The sequence below is a fragment of the Serinus canaria genome, chromosome 5, assembly GCF_022539315.1.
Source record: "Serinus canaria isolate serCan28SL12 chromosome 5, serCan2020, whole genome shotgun sequence".
Classification (NCBI taxonomy): domain Eukaryota; kingdom Metazoa; phylum Chordata; class Aves; order Passeriformes; family Fringillidae; genus Serinus; species Serinus canaria.
In genome coordinates, this window is record NC_066319.1 from 57,722,822 (window position 1) to 57,743,606 (window position 20,785).

Below are 20,785 nucleotides of genomic sequence, written 5' to 3' on the forward strand. Positions count from 1 at the left end.
TCAGGCAGGCACTGTCAATTTGTCTGCTGGGAGGATCCATAGATCCCACAGCTGTGCCAGGGACAGAACTACAAGTCAGGGTGAAAACCCAGCCATTTGGACACAACTACACATTGGGGTGTGATCTCTGAGGGCTTTCCAGAGCCCGCCATTAAGAGTCTTTCTCACTCCTTCAATGAAATAAAAATCTGCCTTAGCGGGTCCTGGGACTCTGCACTTAACCCAGCAGTAAATGGGAGTTAGGAATTCTGTCCCTGCCACGTGAAACAGGAACAGCTGAGGCTGTTCAGTGATGCAGAAACCCCACAGGAGGAGATCTGAGTGGGCAGAAGGAGGATGAGGTGGCAGAACACGCTGGGAGAGGTCCCAGGGTACGTGTGCAGAGCGGCACAGAAATACCCCTGAAAAGGAAGGGCTAAGAATATCCTGAATTTCCTCAGCTGCAGTCTGCTGCAGTTCAGGAAAATGACATCATTGCACCACTACCACCACAGGCTCTGTAGGAGTTCCAGCTCCTGACTCCTTCCCACTGAGAAGGGAAAGAGCTCCCAGCTCCATGAGACTGGTGCTGATGGCAAATTCCTCTCTCATGAAGCTGTGGTTCAGCTCTTACTGGGGTAAAATAAAACCTGAACCCCAAATTACCCAGCCTGTGACTGAAAATAAACAGCACAGCCCAGGCTGCATGCTCTGTACACCTGAGCCTGGCAATGAGATCCTGTTTATCCAGCCTGGAACAGCACTAGGAGATGATCTCTGAAACACCAACCTCATCCCACAACTATAAAAACTAACAGCACCTGTTAAGGTAAAATACACTGACAAAGCCATGCAGGAGTCACTGGAGTGCTGTAGCACATTCCCTGTGCTAGGGTTCACCAGAAGAGGATTTCTTTAAATATCTGTTCGACTTGCAGAGTCGTGCTTCAGGCACACAGCAGGTGGGCAGCAGGCAGCACGGGGAGATCTGTCACAAAAAGCATGTTTGTGCCAATAAAAGACTTCACCACCCCAAAAAATGTTATATTTATCATCCCAAATTTGAGACAAAAATTGCTCCTCAGGGTAGGATTTGCACCTTAGTCACCATGTAGCCAATGAGTCAAGTTTGACCTCAAACCTGTTTATAATTAATTTATAATCTTACAATGCTGAAATCTTTCTTGGAGGAGACATAAGGAGAGGTTTTAGCTCAGCATGATGAGAGGATTACAGGCAGAAGAGTTCTCTACTAAAACTCTTACAAGAGGGGAAATAATGTTCCACTACCTTTGCTAAACAGCCCCAAACCATTTCTTCACATGTGACTCAAGGGCGGAATATTTTAATACAGAAGTTGGCACTAAAAATTCCCATAGATGTTTCCCTAGTGCTGTTCATTCTTCTCAACATGCTTAAAATGAAAACATCTTAAACCAAATTCTCTCAGCAATGCCATTTACTATACAGATAAATAATAAACAAATCAGTAGGGAACACCTTGTGAGGGGACAGAATTTCTCCAAAACAAGACAAAAGAGCAGAGTTAAGTTTGTAAACTATAACTGGACAGGGTTTTAAATAGTGTTAGTGCCTACACACTGACAACACCCACACTGTTCATGTTTAATAGTGTTACACACAAATTAATGAACTAAAACCAAACCCCAAAGCACGTGGGTGCAGTTGAAATGAGGCAGAATCCTTGTGTGGAATTTAAGTGCTTATTTTTCTGTGGAAAAAGCTCTTTTCATCAGTGGTGGGGGTGCTTTTCCCACATCAAACATCATTTCCAGAGGGGGGTTGTTGAGGCAGCACCAGTCGGGGATGCGGCCGGTCTGGCTGTAATACTCCTTGGACACAGAGCGGCTCCCAAGGATGTCCTGGAGAGCTCCAAAAATTGCTCCTGCCAAAGAAAAAAATCTGCATTAATTCCATGGAGAATTTCTCCATCTACTGCTTCCTATCAAGAATCTCAACTGGGATATTTCAGCTCTGCCCCTAAATTTAAAGGGATGAATGGATATTGCTGATTTCCTTCTCCATAGCCCAGCTAATTCCAAACTACTCCCATTTATATCCCTGGAAAGTAACTGAAAACAAGGAATCATCTGCTCTCTGCTGACAGCAAACCTGGCCTGGTTGACCCACTTCTTACAACAAAGGTTTTATCTGAAGCACTTCAACCAAACCCCATTTTGTTCAATTTTTATCCCCAAAAACTTGCACCACAAATTCACACCAGCTGTGAGAAGATTCAGCCCACAGCAGCTGACCAGGGAAGAAAATCATCACAGAATTTGGTGCACAGAAACTGTTCTGGTTTGCTGACCCTAAGAATAAAAGGTTTTATTCACCACAAACCCCATTTGGAAGGGTTTTTTTTTTTCACCCCTGCTTCCCAGTTGTTTCCATTCTTACCTCCCAGCCAGGCCACGCAGTTGGATTTGGCAGGGGGAGTGTGGATCCTGAAGGTTTTAGTGGCAAGAGCTTCCTTGTACTTGGGTTTCTCCACCAGGTGTCTGATCTCAGCCATGAGCCTGTGCAGGAAGCCCGGCAGCATTGCAGTGCCCCCGATCACCACCAGGTTCTCTGCCAGCTGCTTCCTGGTGTCTATGGGGCACTAATGCACACAGGGACACAAAAAAAAAACCCAAATAAATCAAACTGCCTGAGCTTGAAGCCATTCAGAGGTCTCTTAGAAAGTCAGTCTATTTCTGTACCCTCCAATGGCTGTTTTCTCATATTTAGCTGGAAAATAACCAAGATAACAAGAGAAATGCAAGGGAAATGGCTTGAGGTGCAGAGGTGAAGGCTCCAGGCACAGAACTTCTTAAATAATTTGTTTTCATAAAGAATTCTAATTGAAATGTTTGTCATATCAGCCAAGTCCATGGCTCTCCAATAAATTGCATCTCAGCAAACTTATTTAAATGGCATCAACAGCTACAGGGAGCCAACTTTAATTAACATATATATACCACCACATAATGAAAATTTCCATTTATAGTGGTTTTCTAATGCATTTTTTCCTAAATATAATAAGAAGTGAAGCATTTGTATATGCCAAGAAAAAAAAATCTGCAATCAATTTAATATACTGCCTGCAATAAAGATGTCCAAATTAATTTTCTTCTAGCACAGGTAAACCAGCAGCCTGCAGGACTCAAAGTCTTGAGTCATTTTTAACTGCAGGTTGTCTAAGGCTGGAAGCATTCCCTAAACTGTTTCTAATATAAAAATACCTGAACCAGTGAATCCAAGATCAAAGTGGCAACAGATGTCTCTTCATTATCCTGTTCAAAGAGGATTTCCACCACGGAGTCTCTGTGGCACAGACAGGAAGTGAGTGAGTGTTAATGAGCAGCACAACCACACTGGGCTGAGCTGCAGATAACTCCAGCCCTCTGCTGCCAACACATTGTCACCCCTGTCACACAGCCCACGCACCCAGCAGTGCCAGCAGGGAGGGGACAATCATGGACTCCTTGGGCAGTCATGGAATCCTTGCAAAAGACCTTTAGGATCATCACATTCAGCCCTCAACCCAGCATCAGCACCTTGTTCACCACTAAACCACGTCCCCAGGTGCAACATGCACACGTGTTTTGAACACTTCCAGGGATGGTGACTCCACCACTTCTCTGGGCAGCCTATTCCAGTGCTTTACAGCCCTTTCAGTGAAGACAATCTCCCTAACATCCCATCTAAACCTCCCCAAGTCAACTTGAGGCTCTTTACCTTTGTTCTGTCCCTTGCTCCCTGGGAGCAGAGCCCAACCCACACCTGGCTGCATCTTCCTGGCAGGAGTTGCAGAGTGAGGTTTCCTCTGAGCCTCCTTTTGTCCAGGTTCAAATGCCCTGTTCACATCACTAAACCTGTCCTATTATCAGGCTTTGATACTTATTTCTCTACCCCCACCCCTCCAACATCTCTGCTCTCATCCTCCTCTTGGGGCTCTGCAGAAGCCACCCCCTCCCATGATGGGCTTGCACTGTGCCCAGCACACAGCCTTCATTTCAGAGGCATTAAAAGCATATGCAAGTGTCTCATTAAAATCCAATTTTATGAAAATTTATGTGCTTTTAGAGTTGAAATATATCCTTGTAATGACAAATACTCTGCCATGGAATTTCTCACCTGATGGGGCCAACTACATGGAGAATCTTTTCTCCATCCAAGGGATAGTCCACATCTGGAGGCGGTGAGGGACGCTGGAAACAAAACCAAACTTGTATTATTATTTTAGAGCCCAAAAAGGCTGCAGCCACCTCAGAAGAGCAGGAAGAGCTTCATCCTCCACTCACCTCAGCACTGCCATCAATGTTGAACTTGGCTGCCTGGATTTTCAGCCCCCTCTGGAGATCACTGACAAAGCAAGTGCGAACTGTGCAGAGGGGAAGGAAGAGAGGGGCAGAGTGAGGCCCTTTCATCACCAGCAAAACCAGTCATTTTCTTAATGTAGAGAAGAACACACACTCCAGGCCCTTGCTGGTCCAAGATATTATCAAATAAATGCAAAAAGAAGCAGTCTCTCCTCTCCAGCAGAGTTCAGCTGCTCTCTAGATCACGAGTTAAACGAAGCTGACACTAAAATTATGTTGGAAATCCTGCCTGTCCAAACCACACAAGATTTAAAGTCAGAGGGATGCTCCTAATGGTGCCTCAAGGTGCCAGGGTTGTATCCTGCCTTCACTGCAGGCTTTGCACCATGGCTCCAAATGAGGCATTGCTCATTTCCTAAACAAGCTCCTACCTTGCAACATATTCCTTACTGTAACTCTTCTACACCCTGAGAATTCCAGAGTTTTCTGCTTCCAGATAACACTGACAGAGCACAGCCTCATTTGTATCCCAGCTGCTACTGTTATTATACACTTAATTACTTGTATTTGGCACAGGTGAACATCTTCCCCATAAACTGCTGTCACAAAGAAACAATCCTTCAACACACAGACAACAAAAATTTCATCCCTAGCGTGGGGTCTCTGGTTCCAAAAGACTGCATAGAAAACACAACTCATCAGAAAAAGTGTGCAAGTCCATGAATCAGAAAAGCAACCTCCATTTCACAAAGCACCAGCTGCATTTATTTTGCATTTGACTGATGGATTTCTTTCTAATTTGACCCAAGAGATACATACTAGTTACTGTTTTCTAGGAAAACACATCTTTTTCTATCTGTTGCACATGTAACAATCACATAGGAATTCATCCAAGTTCTGCCCAAAGAAAGACTCTACTTTTTCTGGTGTAGTAAATGTAGCTCTTGTCTCCTCTTGCCTACCTGAACACACCAAAACATCTTTTATAAATACTTTTTTTTTTTTTTGGAAAAATTTACTTTAAAGCAAACTGAACCTTTCTAGATCATCTATAAACAAGACTACACAACAGTGCAACCCTCTTTCTGTGCCCACCTACCAAATACATCTAAAAGTTGCAACTCAACAACACAGAGGTTAAAGTGAAAGAGGAATTCAAAACCTGGTTTTGGTTTTGCTTTCAAAGAGGAAGAACAACACAAGTTCATCCAAGAGGTAATAACTACAGCAGAGATGAGAAATAAATTCCTAAATGTAAAATATTGCACACTTGTTATCACAATCTACTGCACAATTTCATACACTAGAGTTTCACAAAGCAAACAAATTTACCTTTTATATCCTCTACTATGTCTTCTGGGACTGAGCCTGAAATAAAAAAAAAACCAATTTAGTTTCATTCTTAAATTCTCTTCCTACTTAAAAAAACCCTTTTGTTCTAAGTTTGAATTGCATTTAATAGATTAAACTTCCACTCTGACAGCAGCTTTCAAAGATTTCCAAATCAGAAAAGATATTAAGAACAGAAATATGTTTGTCTTTGCTCAAAACAGACTGAAAAATTACTACAGAACTTTTATCTCAGCCTTTATTCCAAACTGCTGTGAGAAGAGGCCTATCACAAAAATAATATACTTGTGAAACTACAGAATCACAAGGTTGGAAGAGACCTTCAGGATCATCAAGTCCAACCCATGCCCCAACACCTCAACTCAACCCTGGCACCCAGTGCCACATCCAGGCTTTGTCAAACACACCCAGGGATGGGGACTCCACCACCTCCCTGGGCAGCCATTCCAGAACTTTATCACCCTTTCTGTAAAAAACTTTTTCCTGATATCCAACCTGGATTTCCCTTGGTGCAGCTTGAGGATGTGTGCTCTGGTTGTGTCAGTGCTGCTGGAGACAGAGCCCAGCCCCAGCTGAGCACAGGCACCTTTCAGGAGCTGCAGAGTGATGGGGGCACCCCTGAGTCTCCTTTTCTCCAGGCTGAGCCCCCCTCCAGCTCCCTCAGTCATTCCTCACAGGGTTTGAGTTCCCAGTCCCTCACCAGCTTTGCTGTCTCCTCTGGACATGTTCCACTGTCCCAATGTCCTTCCCAAACGGAGGGCCCAGAGCTGGGAACAGCGCTCCAGGTGTGGCTTCAGCAGTGCTGAGTACAGGGGAACAATGACCTCCCTGCTCCTCATCCAGGCCAAGGACGAGTTCATGCAGTAGGGCCACAGGAGGCACAGTGAATCCTAAACCCATTTTATCCTCTGTTAGGATTAACACCCTGTCCCCAGAGCACAGATGCCCCATGCCAGTCCTTACCCATCACGGAGGGAAGGCTCTGTCCTTTAGCCAGTCCTGTGTCCACCGTGCACTGCTCCAGCAGCTGATACTCCAGCTCCCTAAAACAGGGCACAGGAGGGTGGGGAGAGACATCCATGAACCCAGCCTGGCTCTCTGGGATTACACCCCAGGGACAGGACTCATTCCTTGCAGTTACATCCTTCCAAATATAAACCTAAGGACACCCCATTCCCACAATTTTTACCACATCAGCAACAGCTGCACAGTTTTAACTCTAAAAATTGGATGATGTTACAGCAAGTTAAGATTTAGAAAAGGAATTTTTGCTCATGGTCAAAGAGAAACTTTCACAAATAAATCATTTGTAACCTGGAATGGGTAACTATGAACTTACTTGTGGATGGCCTTTCCTCCCAGGGGAAGGGAACCCCAGCAACTCAGGATTGGAATTCCCTCATAGATCTACAGGAAGTTCAGGAAATTTTCCTCTTTTTCATTAGTTTTTAGTCTGCTGGAATTAAATTCCTTTTCCCTTCTAAAATCCCTTGCATCAGCCACATTCTAACTGCTTTTGTCCAAAATTAATTTCTAGTAAAAAAATTCTCATGTTTCATGACAGCCCCACTGAAAATGAAAGGATACAGGCAGCACCAGGCTTTCTGCATATCCACAGTCCAGCACCATGGCAGAGTTGATCCCCAGGGTCAGGAGAGACATCAGGTGACTTGGAGCAAACAAAACAGAAGGTACCTACACAGAAACCAAAAGAAAAGCTGGCAGGAGGAAAAAAGAAACAAAGCACTAATGCCTTCCCTGAATGGCATTTTAAAAGCAAACCCCAAACAACTGTATCTTGAATTATTCCAGTACTAATCTAATGAACAAATAGAACAGGATTCCAGATTGTGTGTCCATCTTCTCTGTGGTGCACACCAGGTACTTCAGTAATGATGGATGATAGAATGGGCTTGTAAGAAAAGCAAGTGTTGGCTATAAAACTCAGGTCCAGTTTCTTATTGTTATTGAAAAAATGAAAGAAGCTGGAGTACAGCTACTTCAAAAGCTGTAAAAACTTGAAGCTGTGAATAAAAGAGCTAGAAAATCCATAAAAGTGTGCCTTGTGGCAAACACTGCTGCAGCCAAACAGAAAAGACTGTTTGAAACATTCTCACAAAAATAATGTGGAAACTCAAGTTGAAATTACATGAGAATTACCTCCTTCTCCCAGGATTCCATAAATCAAGTTTTCTAGAAAGCAACAGTTCCATTAAAAGAACACTTTGAAGTGTGAAATAAGAAATTCCAATAAATCCTGCACTTACAGGAAACACACTGACCCTAAACCCAGAGCCAGAAGGTAAAATATTGACCCTGTATTAATAAACCATTCTTTGCACCAAGTAGAAGAATGGAAACCAGAGAGAATTAAATTTCTATCAGTATTAACTGGCTTTTTAACATGTTACAAAGTCTCTCCATCAAAATATGACTGAATACATGAGCCATTTTCAACAAACATTTTGCATGGGATGTGCTTTAGCTGAGACATTTTATTGCTGCAAAAGGGATTAGGAAAAAAACCTCAAAAAACCAACTCCAATCTTTCAGCAAGGTGAAGTCATCAGAAAATTTTACCAATAGTAAGAAAAAATTATGCACAAGTTTGTGCTTAGTTGGTAAACTGTGCTGTGGAAAGACAGTGAAGAAGTACTGCAGTCAAACTGGTTTCACTACTTTTTATAGAAAAGCCTTAAACTTCTTCTGTTTGAACTGAAGAAGCATGGAGTCACCTTCTAAAACATTTCATGTTACAACTGAGAAAGAATTAGGTTCAGACTTTTCACAGAATCCCTAACTGGTTGGGTGGGATGGAACCTTAAGGACCATCCAGTTCCACCCCTGCCATGGGCAGGGACACCTTCCACTATCCCAGGTTGTTCCAAGCCCCATCCAGCCTGGCCTTGGACACTTCCAGGAATGGGGTAGCCACAGGTCTTTTTTCCCCACAACTTTTCAAAAAAGACTGATTAGGCAGAGCAGTATTTGATTTCAGGGAAGTTCTTCTCTAAATGAGCACAGCCATGTGCTAGGCAGATATTGACTGTGGCAGAAATCAGGAGACTTGCTGACAGGGCACTAAGAAGTGTTTAAATATAAATCCTGGCTCCAGGCAGGGCTCAATGGGGATTATTGGATCTGTCTGGGACAGTGCACTGCAAGCTGTATTATCTACAAGCCAGGGAAACCCTGCAGAGCCTTTTTAATTGCTGTTGCTTTGTGGCCTCATGAAGAGTCAGAATGGAACAAAACTGGTCTTTAATCCAACTTCCATGCCCTACTTCCTCACACCATCATCTGACTTTTCTTCTTTATGCCTCTCACTCTTTTGTTACTAGTTCCATTTTTATTTCCCACATCTCGTACTGACTGTAAGAAAAATTCTTCCTGGCAAGTGGAGCTAATGTACACATTTCTGTCAAACACTCACCTCAAAATGCTTGAAAAGGACCCTGGTGAGGGTGTCCCTGAAGTGTGAAGGGCACAGAACTGACTCTATGATCACAACACGCCGGTCCCTGGGATTCACCAGCAGATGCCTAAAAAATGACAAAGATGTGCAAAATAAAACTGGGAAGTTTAAGCAGATATTATGAAATCTATCCTACAATCATATTCCACTTTCCTCAAAAATCCTAAAGATTTGCATTTAGATAGCATTTGCTACAGCAGACCCCAAATATTTTCACAAATCCAAAAACCCCAACGCTTTCAGGGAATTCATTCTACATTTCTAAATCAATATAAAATAATACAAAAATAAGCCATCAATGGCTTGTCCAGTGTCATAAAGCACGTAAGAATGATGATACTCTGATATTCAGATGCTCTGATTTCAGTGGAAGAGGATGAAATTGTCCTGATTTTAATTGCAAAGTTGTGGTCCAGGACAGGAGAAGAAAACAACCCAGCCCACAGTAGATCTGAGGTACAGAAATTAAATCCTGGTTTCCCTGTGATGGCTTTCACTGTGGAAAAATATGGATTGGAAGCAAAGAGAAAAGACCAAGCCAAATTTCATTATTCACTAAGGGTACCAAAAACAGAATAAAGGGATGGACTGCTGAGGTAAAAACATTCCACAGGTAAAGATTCCTCCTTCCAAACCACTGTGGAGAGAGTTCTGCACTGAGAGGAGCTTCAGCCCTACCAAAATCAATGTAACTCCTGAGGGAATGCCTTCCCCTTCCCAGGCCCTTGATAAATCCCTCAGCTGAAAGGTAATTGATAAACACCTTCTGCTTTTACAGAGCAACTGCTGCTGCAGGAGAGGAGCTCTTTGTAAGAGAAGCTGGATTTCAGCACCACCCCAGCCAGGCAGCCCCTTGCAAAGCCTTATCTCAGTTTTCTTATCTAACCAGGCAGTGCCCATCCCCCCACAGTCCTGGAAGTGTTTAGGGAAGGCCTGGAAGGTCTCTTACCTGAAATACAGCATGTGGATAAATTCCTTCAGGTAGGAATACAGCTCCTCTGTATTGATGTTGTACTGAACCACCTTGACAGGCTGGGAAGGGAAAACATCCACAGTCAGCTCCAATGCTGGCCAGTGATTATTTCTATACATATGTATGTATGTTCACATATGATATATAAACATATATTTAAGATACACACATAATATATATTTAATCTGACATTATAGATAATTATTCACTCCTGCCTGATTTGCTCTTTGTCCTTAACACACCACATAAACCCACTCTATAACTAAATTCCACAATTAATGCTAATTTTTCATACAGGCAACTTAGAATTAGTTTTCCAACCTCTACTAAATGAAAATAATTATTATGCTAATTATTACATAAAGTTGTAATAATAATAATAATAATAATAATAATAATAATAATAATAATAATAATAATAATAATAATAATAATCTTTCTCAATAATGCCCTAAAACACAAGCTCCATGGGGGCTGAGTACTGGCATCACACTTATCTGCACCTATCCACAGTTTTTAACAGCAGCAGTTAAAATAATAAAAAATATAATAATATTTCAGAATATTTTATTCAGGCATTGAAAAATGGCTTGTTCACCTTTGAGATATCAGGTTTCTTGATTTCACTGGGGATGATGCATCTTGGTCCTGTTTCTCCTGCAAACCCACATCTGAAAGAAAATGTTAATTTTATTAAATTATTCCAAGTCACCACTTGACCCCCTGGGCCTAGGGACCATCCCAGAGTAATGAATTAAGGAATTCTGTTACTGCAGAGAGGGGTTTTGCACACAGTTTTCCTATCCAGCCACTTGGAGATAAATTTAAAGATGGAGTAAAAGATAAAGGTTTTGTATCTTTTTTATTGACTCTCTCATCAAAAGGATAAAAACAGCAGCAACCCCAAACCAAACTTTTCAGAAACCCACCTGATCTTCCTCAAATACACAAGAACCATGGACCAAAGAAAGGAAATTAAAATCAAAATTAATTCAAAGTTTATTTCAGCCTCAGTGCCTGATATTTGTTTCACCCCTGTCACTCCCAGTAACTACAAATCTCAGAAGAAAACCACAGTTTTCTGTAAAGCTGCTGGACTTGCAGCACTTTTAATGCGAAAAGTCAATTAATGCTTGTTTCTGGTATTTGGCAACTGTCAACATGTTGGATCATTTCAGAAAAAAAAAAGAAACTTGACACAGAATTTTGAATTTCTTGAATTCAGAGTTTAATTTTCTTCTTTTGTCTCAAACAGATGCTTGTGCAGTCCCAGTGTGAACAGGCAGTTTTCCTTGAACTTTCAGCTCATTTCAGCCTTATTTGAAACAGAACAAACATTTCTCATACAATTCACCTGCTGTTACTTCTGTGAGAATGAAGGCTGGAAACAGATCCTAAAAACACACTATTCAGGGAAAAGGTATTTCCAAAAGAGGGTTTAATTGGACAAACCACGCCCAAGAAATAAAAGCACACAAGCACCACGAACTTGGGAAAAGCTGTCAATGTGAATCCACAAAAAGCCACCCATGGGAATCACCTGTCCCCATCTATGAAGGCTCTGTTAAATCCTCCCATTCCAAGGTAACAAAGCTTTTGGCCCACGAGGTGAAATACCAAAAAAAGAGTGAGCATTCCTGCTTCAGCACTCGAGCTAAATCTTGGTTTAGATTATTTAGATTTATTTAGATTACTTATTTAGATTAATCTAAAACACAAGATTAAAAATGTAGGCTGTTCATTACCAGCTCCACACCACACAGATCAAGACAGAAAGGGGGAAACCTCACATAATTATTCTTGGAATAACGGTTGGGATGGGAAGAGGACTTAAAAACCATCTCATTCCACCCCCTGACACAAGCAGGGACACCTTCCACTATCCCAGGTTGCTCCAAGCCCTGTCCAACCCGGTCCTGGACACTTCCAGGGGATGGGGCAGATACAGCTTCTCTGGGCACCCTGTGCCAGGGCCTCACACCCTAACAGCAAAGAATTCTTTCCCAACATCCCACCTAAGCCTGTGCTCTGGCAGTGTGAAGCCATTCCCTCATGTCCTGTCACTCCAGCCCATTGTCAAAAATCCCTCTCCAGCTCTGGAACCCCTTTAAGCACTGAAAGAGGCTCTGAGGTCTCCCTGCACCTTTCCCTTCTCCAGACCGGACACCCCCAAATCCCGACCTCAGAGCGGGGCACTCACTTGGTGAAGGCCTGTCCCAGGTCGATCACCACGGCGGTTTTCTCCCCGCCGCTGCCGAGCCCTTCGTACAGCGGCATCGCGGCGCGGCCTCCCTTCCTCCCTCCTCCTTCACCCGTTCCTTCCCCGTTTCCCTCCCGTTCCGCCTCCCTCAGCCGCCACTACACGGGCCCTTCCTGCTCCCCGGCGCGCCGGGCTGCCCGCGGCGCCTGTCCGCCCCGCCGCCGCCTCGCCACCTCCCCTGGGCCAGCACCGCCGCTCCCGCCCCGTCCTGCAGGGCTCCAGCGCGGCCGGGAGCGCCGCGGTGCCGGCGGCGGGCGCGGGGCGGGGCGGCCTCCCCTCAGCTCCACTCCGGCGGCAGCCTGGGCAGCCGCGGGGAGCCGCGCGGCGCGGCCGTGAGGGGCCGAAGGGGCGGGCCCTGCGTGAGGGCGGCGGGGGAAGAGCGGCTGGGGCTGTTTCGGCACGAGCAAAATCGTGAAAATCACAGAATCATTTAGGCTGGAAAAACTCTCCAAGGTCATCGAGTCCATCCATTGCACCATTAAACTATGTCCCCAAGTGCCACATCCATATGGCTTTTAAATTCGTCCAGGGATGGTGACTCCATCAATTCCCTGGGCAGCCCGTGCTGGGACTGCACAGCCTTTTCTGTGAGGAAATTTTTACCAATTTTTCAACCTAAACTGCCCAGGGGACAGCTTGAGGCCATTTCCCCTTGTCCTGTCCCTGTTCCCTGGAGCACAGCCCGACCCCCCGGCTGTCCCCTCCTGTCCGGAGTCGTGCAGAGAGCCACAAGGTCCCCGCTGAGCCTCCTTTTCTCCAGGCTGAGCCCCTTTCCAGATCCCTCAGCCTCTCCTGGTGCCCCAAACCCTTCCCCAGCTCCATTCCCTTCTCCAGACACGCTCCAGCCCCTGAATGTCCTTGTCCTGAGTGTCCCAAAACTGCTCCAAGTCTGGAGGTCCCTCAGCAATGCTAGCACAGAGGGACGGGCCCTGCCCTGCTCCTGCTGCCACGCCATGGCTGATACAGAAAACAGCCACGTTTCATGCAAAAAGCCATTTCTACGAGGTTAAACAAACAGTACCCTCAGGGGTACAGCATCCTCCCTCTTGAGCAGAAATAAAACAACTCAGGGACTGAAAAAGCCACATCGCTCTGCTGCTCCAGGAGTGTGGAGGTTGGGAGTGAAGATGGGAGCTCAAAATACAGTGAGGATAGAAATGATAAACCCCATGGTGGTCACAGCTTGTGCAGGGCCAGGGGTTGGGCACAGTGATCCTTGTGGATCCCTTTCAGCTCAGGACCTTCTAGGAGTCCATGCTTTCAAGACTGGGTGGCCTGAGACAGGTGATCAGAGGCAGATGATCAGCTGTGCTTAGTAGTGTGAAAAATGCCAATCACTTGTTTTTAAAATTATAAAAGTTTAATAGTAATAAAATGGTTATAAAAATATAATATAATTAGAGTAGTAAAAATTTGGACAATTAGGATTAGGACAATATGAGAGACAATAAAAACAAAGAGTTATGGATGTCCAGGTACCTTTTCTGGGCAAAATAAGCCCAAAAAAGGCCCCACGTTAACAGAGGATTAACCCTTAAAAGCAACAGCCTGTTGTATATTCATACATCTCATACATGATGCATAAATTCCATTCAAACACAGGATTCTGTCTGGTCAGTGTCAGCTTCTTCCTCTGAATCCTGACGGCATTTCCATGGCTGAGCAAGGCGGGAAGAAGTTCATTCCTTCTGAAAATGGAGCAATAAATTCTCTTTTTCTGAAAGATTTAGGTGTCCTGTGGCTGCTATCTCAATGAGAGTACCTCATTCCTCTCTTTTTAAAAAAGTATTTTACATAGCACAGTTTGTATTTTAACATTATGTTATAACCTAAAACTATATTTAACACACTACTTAAGGAAATTAATACAGCATCACTTTCTAACACAACACATCTAATATTCATTTTAATATTTGCGAAAAGCCAATCATAAAATATGCATTTTTCACAGTACAAGAAACCTAATCAATAAAAGGTGTTCTGATGAATATTGTGTGTGGTATGTGTCTCTCCATTACTGGATCCCCTGGCTGGGAAAAGGGAATTTCTAACAGATTTTGGTCATTGTAATGCAAATTTGGGTTCACTTGTGGAAGAGATTCCAAAGGTAGTGCTTGCCCCAATCCCAACAATCATCTTCTCTCCCCTGCCAATCCTCCCCTTCCCCACAATAACCATCCCTGTAAAACCTGCTGCTCTTCAGGCAGTTGTGATGTCCAGGAGTGTGACTGTGGCCCTGCTCACACCCTGGGTATTTATTTCAGCCAAGTGCACGAGACCCATTTCTTCTTCAGGGAAGTAAAATAAGCATTGAAAAAGCAATTAACTGGGGAGTTGGATCTAGACAATTGCTCATTGCCAGCCAGGCCAGGCTGAGAGCCTGAGGGTTGGTGCAGAGGAGCAGAAGGGTGCTAATGAAGGCAGAGGATTTCAGGGAAGGCTGAGGTGACACTGCTGTGCTCTGTTGTCACTGAAAACCCAACCCCCCGACCTGTGAGCTGCTGCAGCAGCTTGTGGAGCTGTGCTTTTTGCTGTGTCCCACATCCACACTTCCTATTTGCAGTCCCTGAAGGTGGAGGTGTGTGGGAGTTGGGTGATGAGAGGGAGTGATGTGAGACGCTGAAAGCTGTCACTGCTACCATCTGCTGTGTTGCCTGGGCCAGCCCCCTCACTAGCCCATGGGCTAGCAGCTCTGCACAAACGCTTTCTCTGCTGCTCCTGTCACAGCCTTGTCATGTTCCCCCCTTCTGGTCACCCTAAAGTCACCAAGGTGACAAAGCAAGGTCAAGAGGCAGCACTGAGAAGAGAAGGTCCTGGCGTGTGTGGAGCAAAAGTGTGGACTGGGGGAGCTGAAGCAGATGGGGCATCCTGGAAGGGCTCTTGGAGGACACATGAGGAATCCAGGCAGTGCAAAGAGAATGCAGGAAGGGTGTGAAGAAGGGGAACTTTTCAGTGACAAACTCAGGGAGACTCCTCTCAAAGCAAGGAGATCATAATAAATCACAGTCCCAAGAAATCCCTGCTATCTCTCCTTCAGGCACCATCCCACAGCTCCATAGGAGCCCAGGCACTCTTAAACAACCCATCAGCAGCTTCCCATCCTCTCCTAGGAGAGGAAAACTGAGGAGCAAGGACAAGGCTGTAGTGGTGATGTGAGACACAGAAACAGTGATGGGACCAGCACACAGCCAGTGGATTCTGGAGGAGGAGGGAGCATTGCCAAGGCAGCAGTGGAGGATGCTGACACAGGAAAAAATAAACAAATAAAACCCTGCAGTGATTAAACATTGTGACACTGATTTCAACTTGCCTTATGATTTCATGTGGTTTTATGTTTTTAATGGCTTTTAAAATTATTTTTTATGGTTAGTATTTTATGGCCTTCCAGAACATGGAAATGTAGCTGAACTTTAAAGGATATGTAAACAACGAGGCATGAAAATATGTTCAAATGTCATTTCCACAACAGAACCTTAACTCTGCCATGTTTGAGCAATTCCCCAGTGCACCAAGAACATGCAGGCAGTGGTATTTACACCCAACTGAGATGGGAATTATACTCAAGAAACTTTTCTGTATTTGGTTTTTCTGTCAGGGAAACAATCCCAGAATTTCCCAAGTGCTCCTGGAGAGATTCTGTTCAGACACAAGGTAAATTTTTCGCAATGAGAACAATCAGCCATTGGAATAATCTCCCCAGGGAAGTGTTGGATCCCTCAACATTGTACACTTTAAGATTCAGCTGCACAGGGTGCTGGACCATCTAATTTCAACTGTGATTTTGCCAAAAAAAGTTGTGTCAGTTAATCCTTGAGATCCTTTCCAACCTGGTATTCCATGATTCTGAGGTAAGTTACTACCTGGAATGCTGTCTGCCCTCTCTGTTTAAGGATGGCACAGGGAAGCTGTGCAGTCACTGCCTGGTGAGAACGTGCTCTCATTGGAGTGTGAATATTCTTCCTCTCAAATTCTGTAAAATCCTCCTGAGTATCTATATAATAGAGGTCCTATAAAGACATAATATACTACACTTAATGTTGTCACTCTTGAAATACTTTAGGTGTAAAAATTGGAGTAATTTAGATAATATATGACTAAAGTTTAAGCATGATGTTTGCATGATCTGTTTTCATCCCCAGATCTCGCCCATTTATATCTTTCTGTGCTATAATTACATATTTATGGCACTATGCTTATGTTTTAAATATAATGTTTTATGTAAAATGACTGCTTAGATATGTTTTGCAAAAATCAGGGGCCCTAGTTGAATCCACAGCCCATGGCTTCCTCCTGAACATATTATCCCTGGGTTAAGAATGATCAGAGTTTCCTGCTAATCACATCACCGTCTTTATAGTCCATTGGAAATCTCCTCTTAAATTACGTTAATCAATCACAGTTAACACGAGTTCTGAAATGCAAGCTGCAGCTGAAAAGTGGCTTAATTTAATGGATGGGCTTTTCAGAGTTATTGATAATAGGAGCCTGAGAGTTAGAGATGTGCCAGGGTTTCATAACAAAATCCATCCACGCCGAGCTGGTTTAATCAAGAAAGCTGCTTGCATAATGTGAAGAGCACTCGCTCTCCCCCGAATATGTGACTGTTGAGGAAACAGATGGTGATGCTAACCCAAAAGAATCGGGCTATAAATACATTCAGGATAACAATATAAATGGAGATAATTATTCACAGTCTAAGGAGACAGTGGGACAATTAAGCCAGCTCGTAAGCAGAATGTCCAGCAGAGTGAAAAGCAGGATTTCCATAACATAATAAGAAATTATTCCCTGGGTGCAGGCAGTTCATGCAACTCTTGGGAGCGGTGCTACCTCTGACAGGCAAGGAAGAGGTCGCATAAGGACCTAAAAATACAAGAAATTAACAGTAGCCCATTGAAATCAGTGAAAACTTTTATATCATAAAATCATACACTGGTCTGGGTTGGAAGGGAGCTTAAAACTCATTTGGTTCCACTCCCTGCCATGGACAGGGATGCCTTCCACTATCCCAGGTTGCTCCAAGCTCCATCCAGCCTGGCCTGGAACGCTTCCAGAGATGCAGGGGCAGCCACAGCTCCTGTGGGCAACCTGTGCCAGGACCTCCCACCTTCACAGCCAGGAATTTCTTCCTAATAACCAACCTAAATGTACTCTATTTCCGTCTGAAGCCATTCCCTCTTGTCCCATCACTCCATACCCTTGTAAAAAGTCCCTCTCCAACTTTCTCTCAGCTACCTTGAAGCAGTGGAAGGCCACAATTAGGTCACCCCAAAGCCTCCCCCTTTCTTTTTTGGCTGAGCAATCCCAATTATCTCAGCCCTTCCTCGCAGCAGATCTGCTCCATCCCTCTGCTCATCTCGGTGGCCTCCTCTAGACTCGCTCCAACAAAACCAAATTTGTAGGACAGTTCCTTTTGCCTAGTGCGGTCCTTTTTCTCTCCTCTTTTTCGGGATTCTGTTGGTATTCAAGCCGCTGGCAGAAGAAAGCCCCTTTCGGATGTCCTGCGGACTCGGCATTTGTCACAGCGCAGCCCTGCGCTCTCCTCCGCATTGCCGCCTCGAGGTGGCAGCTGCGCAACCCGCCCGGAGGGTTAAAAGGGAATATTTCTCATAAAGAAAATCACTTTTATGTGCTCTCCCCGAAACAGGCAGCTCTCAGCTGAATTAATCCCCGCGGAGCACTTGGGAACATTGCAAACATAAAGGAATGTGTCCTGCAGCACAAACACTGCGTGGCTCCGGCACGGAGCAGCACGCCCAGCTAATTCTCTGCTCCCTGAAAGCCAAAATGCCTGCCCAGACCCCTGCAGGGACTCGGATTTCAGCTGGACCCAGGCAGATCTCAGCAGCAGAGCATTATTACTTTTAATTGGTCATAAAATAAGCACTCTTTTGTGTCCCTGCATTGGCTGGCTTAGTCTGTGTACTTGCTTTTAGGTCTCCCTAATCTCTACAGGCTAACTGAGGCACGGACCCATTCCCTCCTCACAAAATCAGGGAATTGCATACATAGGGCCAGCTTTTACCTTCTGGAGATCACAGAGTGCTTCCCACCCCTTCCCAGCTCAGGGATTCAAGGAGATCCATGTATCAGCTCTCTGAAGGGAGAAAAAGTATGAAAGCCCCCTGCTCGGGGTTCTGCTAACAGCTGGATCTGGTACTTGCTGCAGGATTTTGGCTTAATTAATTTCAATGTTTCCAAAACAAAAATGTGTATTTCTCTGCTCTTAACCATCCTCAAGGGGAAAAATGAAAACACTGGTGGTGTCTGGTGCATTGCTGTTTCACTCTAAAACACAGTGGCATCCCAATTCCATATGTTATCCATGGGAAAGACCCCAAAAGCCTCTGTGGTGGGAGCTTTCAACCCCTCTTTGCAATTTTAGAATGGGCTGTACAGGGAGGGATGGACTGGCAGTACTGACACTGCACTTCTTTAAAACCTGTGGATTTGGGGGTTCAGTTGAACCTCAAGTTTTGAAAAGCGAAAGAAAGCTGCAGTTTCTAAAATCCCTCTGGGTACATTATGTGTGTGAACAACCATATTTATTTATTTATGTGTGTGAACAACCATATGATTCAGATGATGGAGGCTGGACTCAATGATCTTGGAGATCTGTGTTTGATTCTCTGTTTCTGTGAATCTGTGAAGCTGAGGGTTTAATGTCAGAACAGGGCTTAGGGTCAGCCTGCTTTGGGGTGGTGAGTCCAGTGCCTTTTTTTATTGTCAGCCTAATTTTGCAGTAGAATTTGTAGAATGTGGGGGGAATATCCAAAGGAACTGACAGATGGTTCACGTTTTAGCTGAGACTCCAATATGCACGTGGAGGGCTTCCTCAGCACTTTATCTCTGGGGAAATTGTAATGTGTGGTGCACCTTGGCATTACAACATCGATTTTGTTGAAGGATATGAAGAAGAGTGAGGGCTGTGCTGTGATTCCGTTATGGATGTGAGCACTGGTCCTCCTGGGCTGCATTCCCAGAGCAACTGCAATGGATTCCAGTGACCTTGGGCCAGTCAGCAGGAGCCTGGTTCTACTCTGAAGAGTGAGTGTGTAAAAATGGCATTTCCTACTCAGCAGATCTGGGCTCTGTGTGCTCTCCAAGTCACATCTGCTAACTTTGGTGACAAAAAATAAGTTCTTATGGTTTTCCTGCTCTGTGAGCACTTCAGGAACACGAGGGCTGGGAAGCAGAAGCAGGATCCCATGCTTCCTTGTAGGATTGATTACTGTAAATCCCAGCCAGCAGTGGGGCTGCACTGGCACCACTTGGCTTTGCCCAGCTTTCCTGTTAGTGCCAGCAGTGAGATGCATGGAAGAAAGGAATCCAAGTAGATTCTCCTGACTGAGTTTCAATTGCAGTTGACATTTATCAGGTTTGCAGATGGAGGAAGAAGAAATCTGTTCATCCATAACATGGTTACATTCAAAATAATTCATTGGCCACAAACTTTTTCAAAGTGGAGTTGTTTTAAACAAACTTCCCTTTCTGTGGCAGAGGATGCTGTTCTCACTCTCCCTGAATTACTTATGGCTACTCCATTCCAGTGACTGCTGTTTAGTAGGAAGAGAGGGCCCCCTTTAAAACAGATGCTACCAGCTGGTGTAAAGGTGAGTCTTGTGATGGAGATGTGCACTGATTTGTGTGCTGGATGTCCCCAATATTCAATTTGGGAAAGTCATTCAGCAGCAAAATTAACGGCAACTATTTTAAAATTGCCTTTACCTTCTGTGGCATGTCCTGACATACTTAGGAGAGCTGATACATCTCCTCACAGGTGCCAGGAGTAGCAGCATAAGGTGCAGCATTCTGCTGTCAGGACAATGACTTTTTAGTTTATTTTATACAGGCAAAATATATCTTCATATAAATTTTTATGTGACCTAGTCTCTTAATTAGGACGTGCTGTTGGTACTTCTTGTGTTCTGCAATAAGGCAGTGACAAGAATATCACCTGTGAAAGAAATCTGATGTGTCATTACGTTGTACAACAGAGCCAGCTGCTATAATAATACACAGATTTTACAAGAGGCTCTTACAAAAATTAGGTATTGTTATTTTACAGAAGAAGTGGAGGCTGAGAGCAGTGCAATTCAGTTTGAAAATCCTCTAAAAAGGCAGAGCTGGGAATGGGACATGAGTCCCACTCTTTCCCAGCTACGCTACCTGCATGGAAGAATGAGCCTGCTTACATCCAAATTTAGACTCTGACTTCACCTCAGGTGAGAAGTTCTGAAGGACAAGACCAATAGAGGATTGTACTGAAATGTCTCAACCCAGAGCAAGGGTGAGAGGGGAGAGGAGTGGATGTTTCTTACCTTGCTGTGAAAATGGGGCCTGTTTTGCTTGGTTACAAAGCAAATGCTTCATGGCATACTGATGTGAGTTAAAAATCAGTATTTCCAACTAACAAGCCATAG

At 44.3% G+C, this 20,785-nt stretch overlaps 1 protein-coding gene across 1 annotated transcript; it reads right to left on the reverse strand.

Moving 5' to 3' along the window:
* Window positions 1-1,420: 1,420 nt before the first annotated feature.
* On the reverse strand, window positions 1,421-12,477 carry ACTR10 (actin related protein 10). The gene is made up of 13 exons (XM_050975708.1): window positions 12,303-12,477; window positions 10,701-10,773; window positions 10,079-10,161; window positions 9,088-9,196; window positions 7,242-7,349; window positions 6,994-7,061; window positions 6,618-6,697; window positions 5,637-5,672; window positions 4,287-4,366; window positions 4,120-4,193; window positions 3,225-3,306; window positions 2,401-2,602; window positions 1,421-1,885 (listed from the first exon to the last, which is right to left on the reverse strand). Exons 1-13 carry the CDS (start codon window positions 12,377-12,379, stop codon window positions 1,704-1,706), a joined length of 1,254 nt encoding a protein of 417 aa, XP_050831665.1. The 5' UTR covers window positions 12,380-12,477; the 3' UTR covers window positions 1,421-1,703.
* Between the last annotated feature and the right edge of the window lie 8,308 nt (window positions 12,478-20,785).

What these genes read in the sequence shown, in the direction of transcription:
- ACTR10 (XM_050975708.1), bottom strand. Translation starts at nt 12,379, where the DNA reads ATGCCGCTGTACGAAGGGCTCGGCAGCGGCGGGGAGAAAACCGCCGTG. An exon ending in CTGGGACAGGCCTTCACCAA is followed by an intron (nt 10,774 to 12,302) that starts GTGAGTGCCCCG and finishes ATTTTCTTTCAG; the next exon opens with ATGTGGGTTTGCAGGAGAAA. An exon ending in CATGTAGTTGGCCCCATCAG is followed by an intron (nt 3,307 to 4,119) that starts GTGAGAAATTCC and finishes TCTGTGCCACAG; the next exon opens with AGACTCCGTGGTGGAAATCC.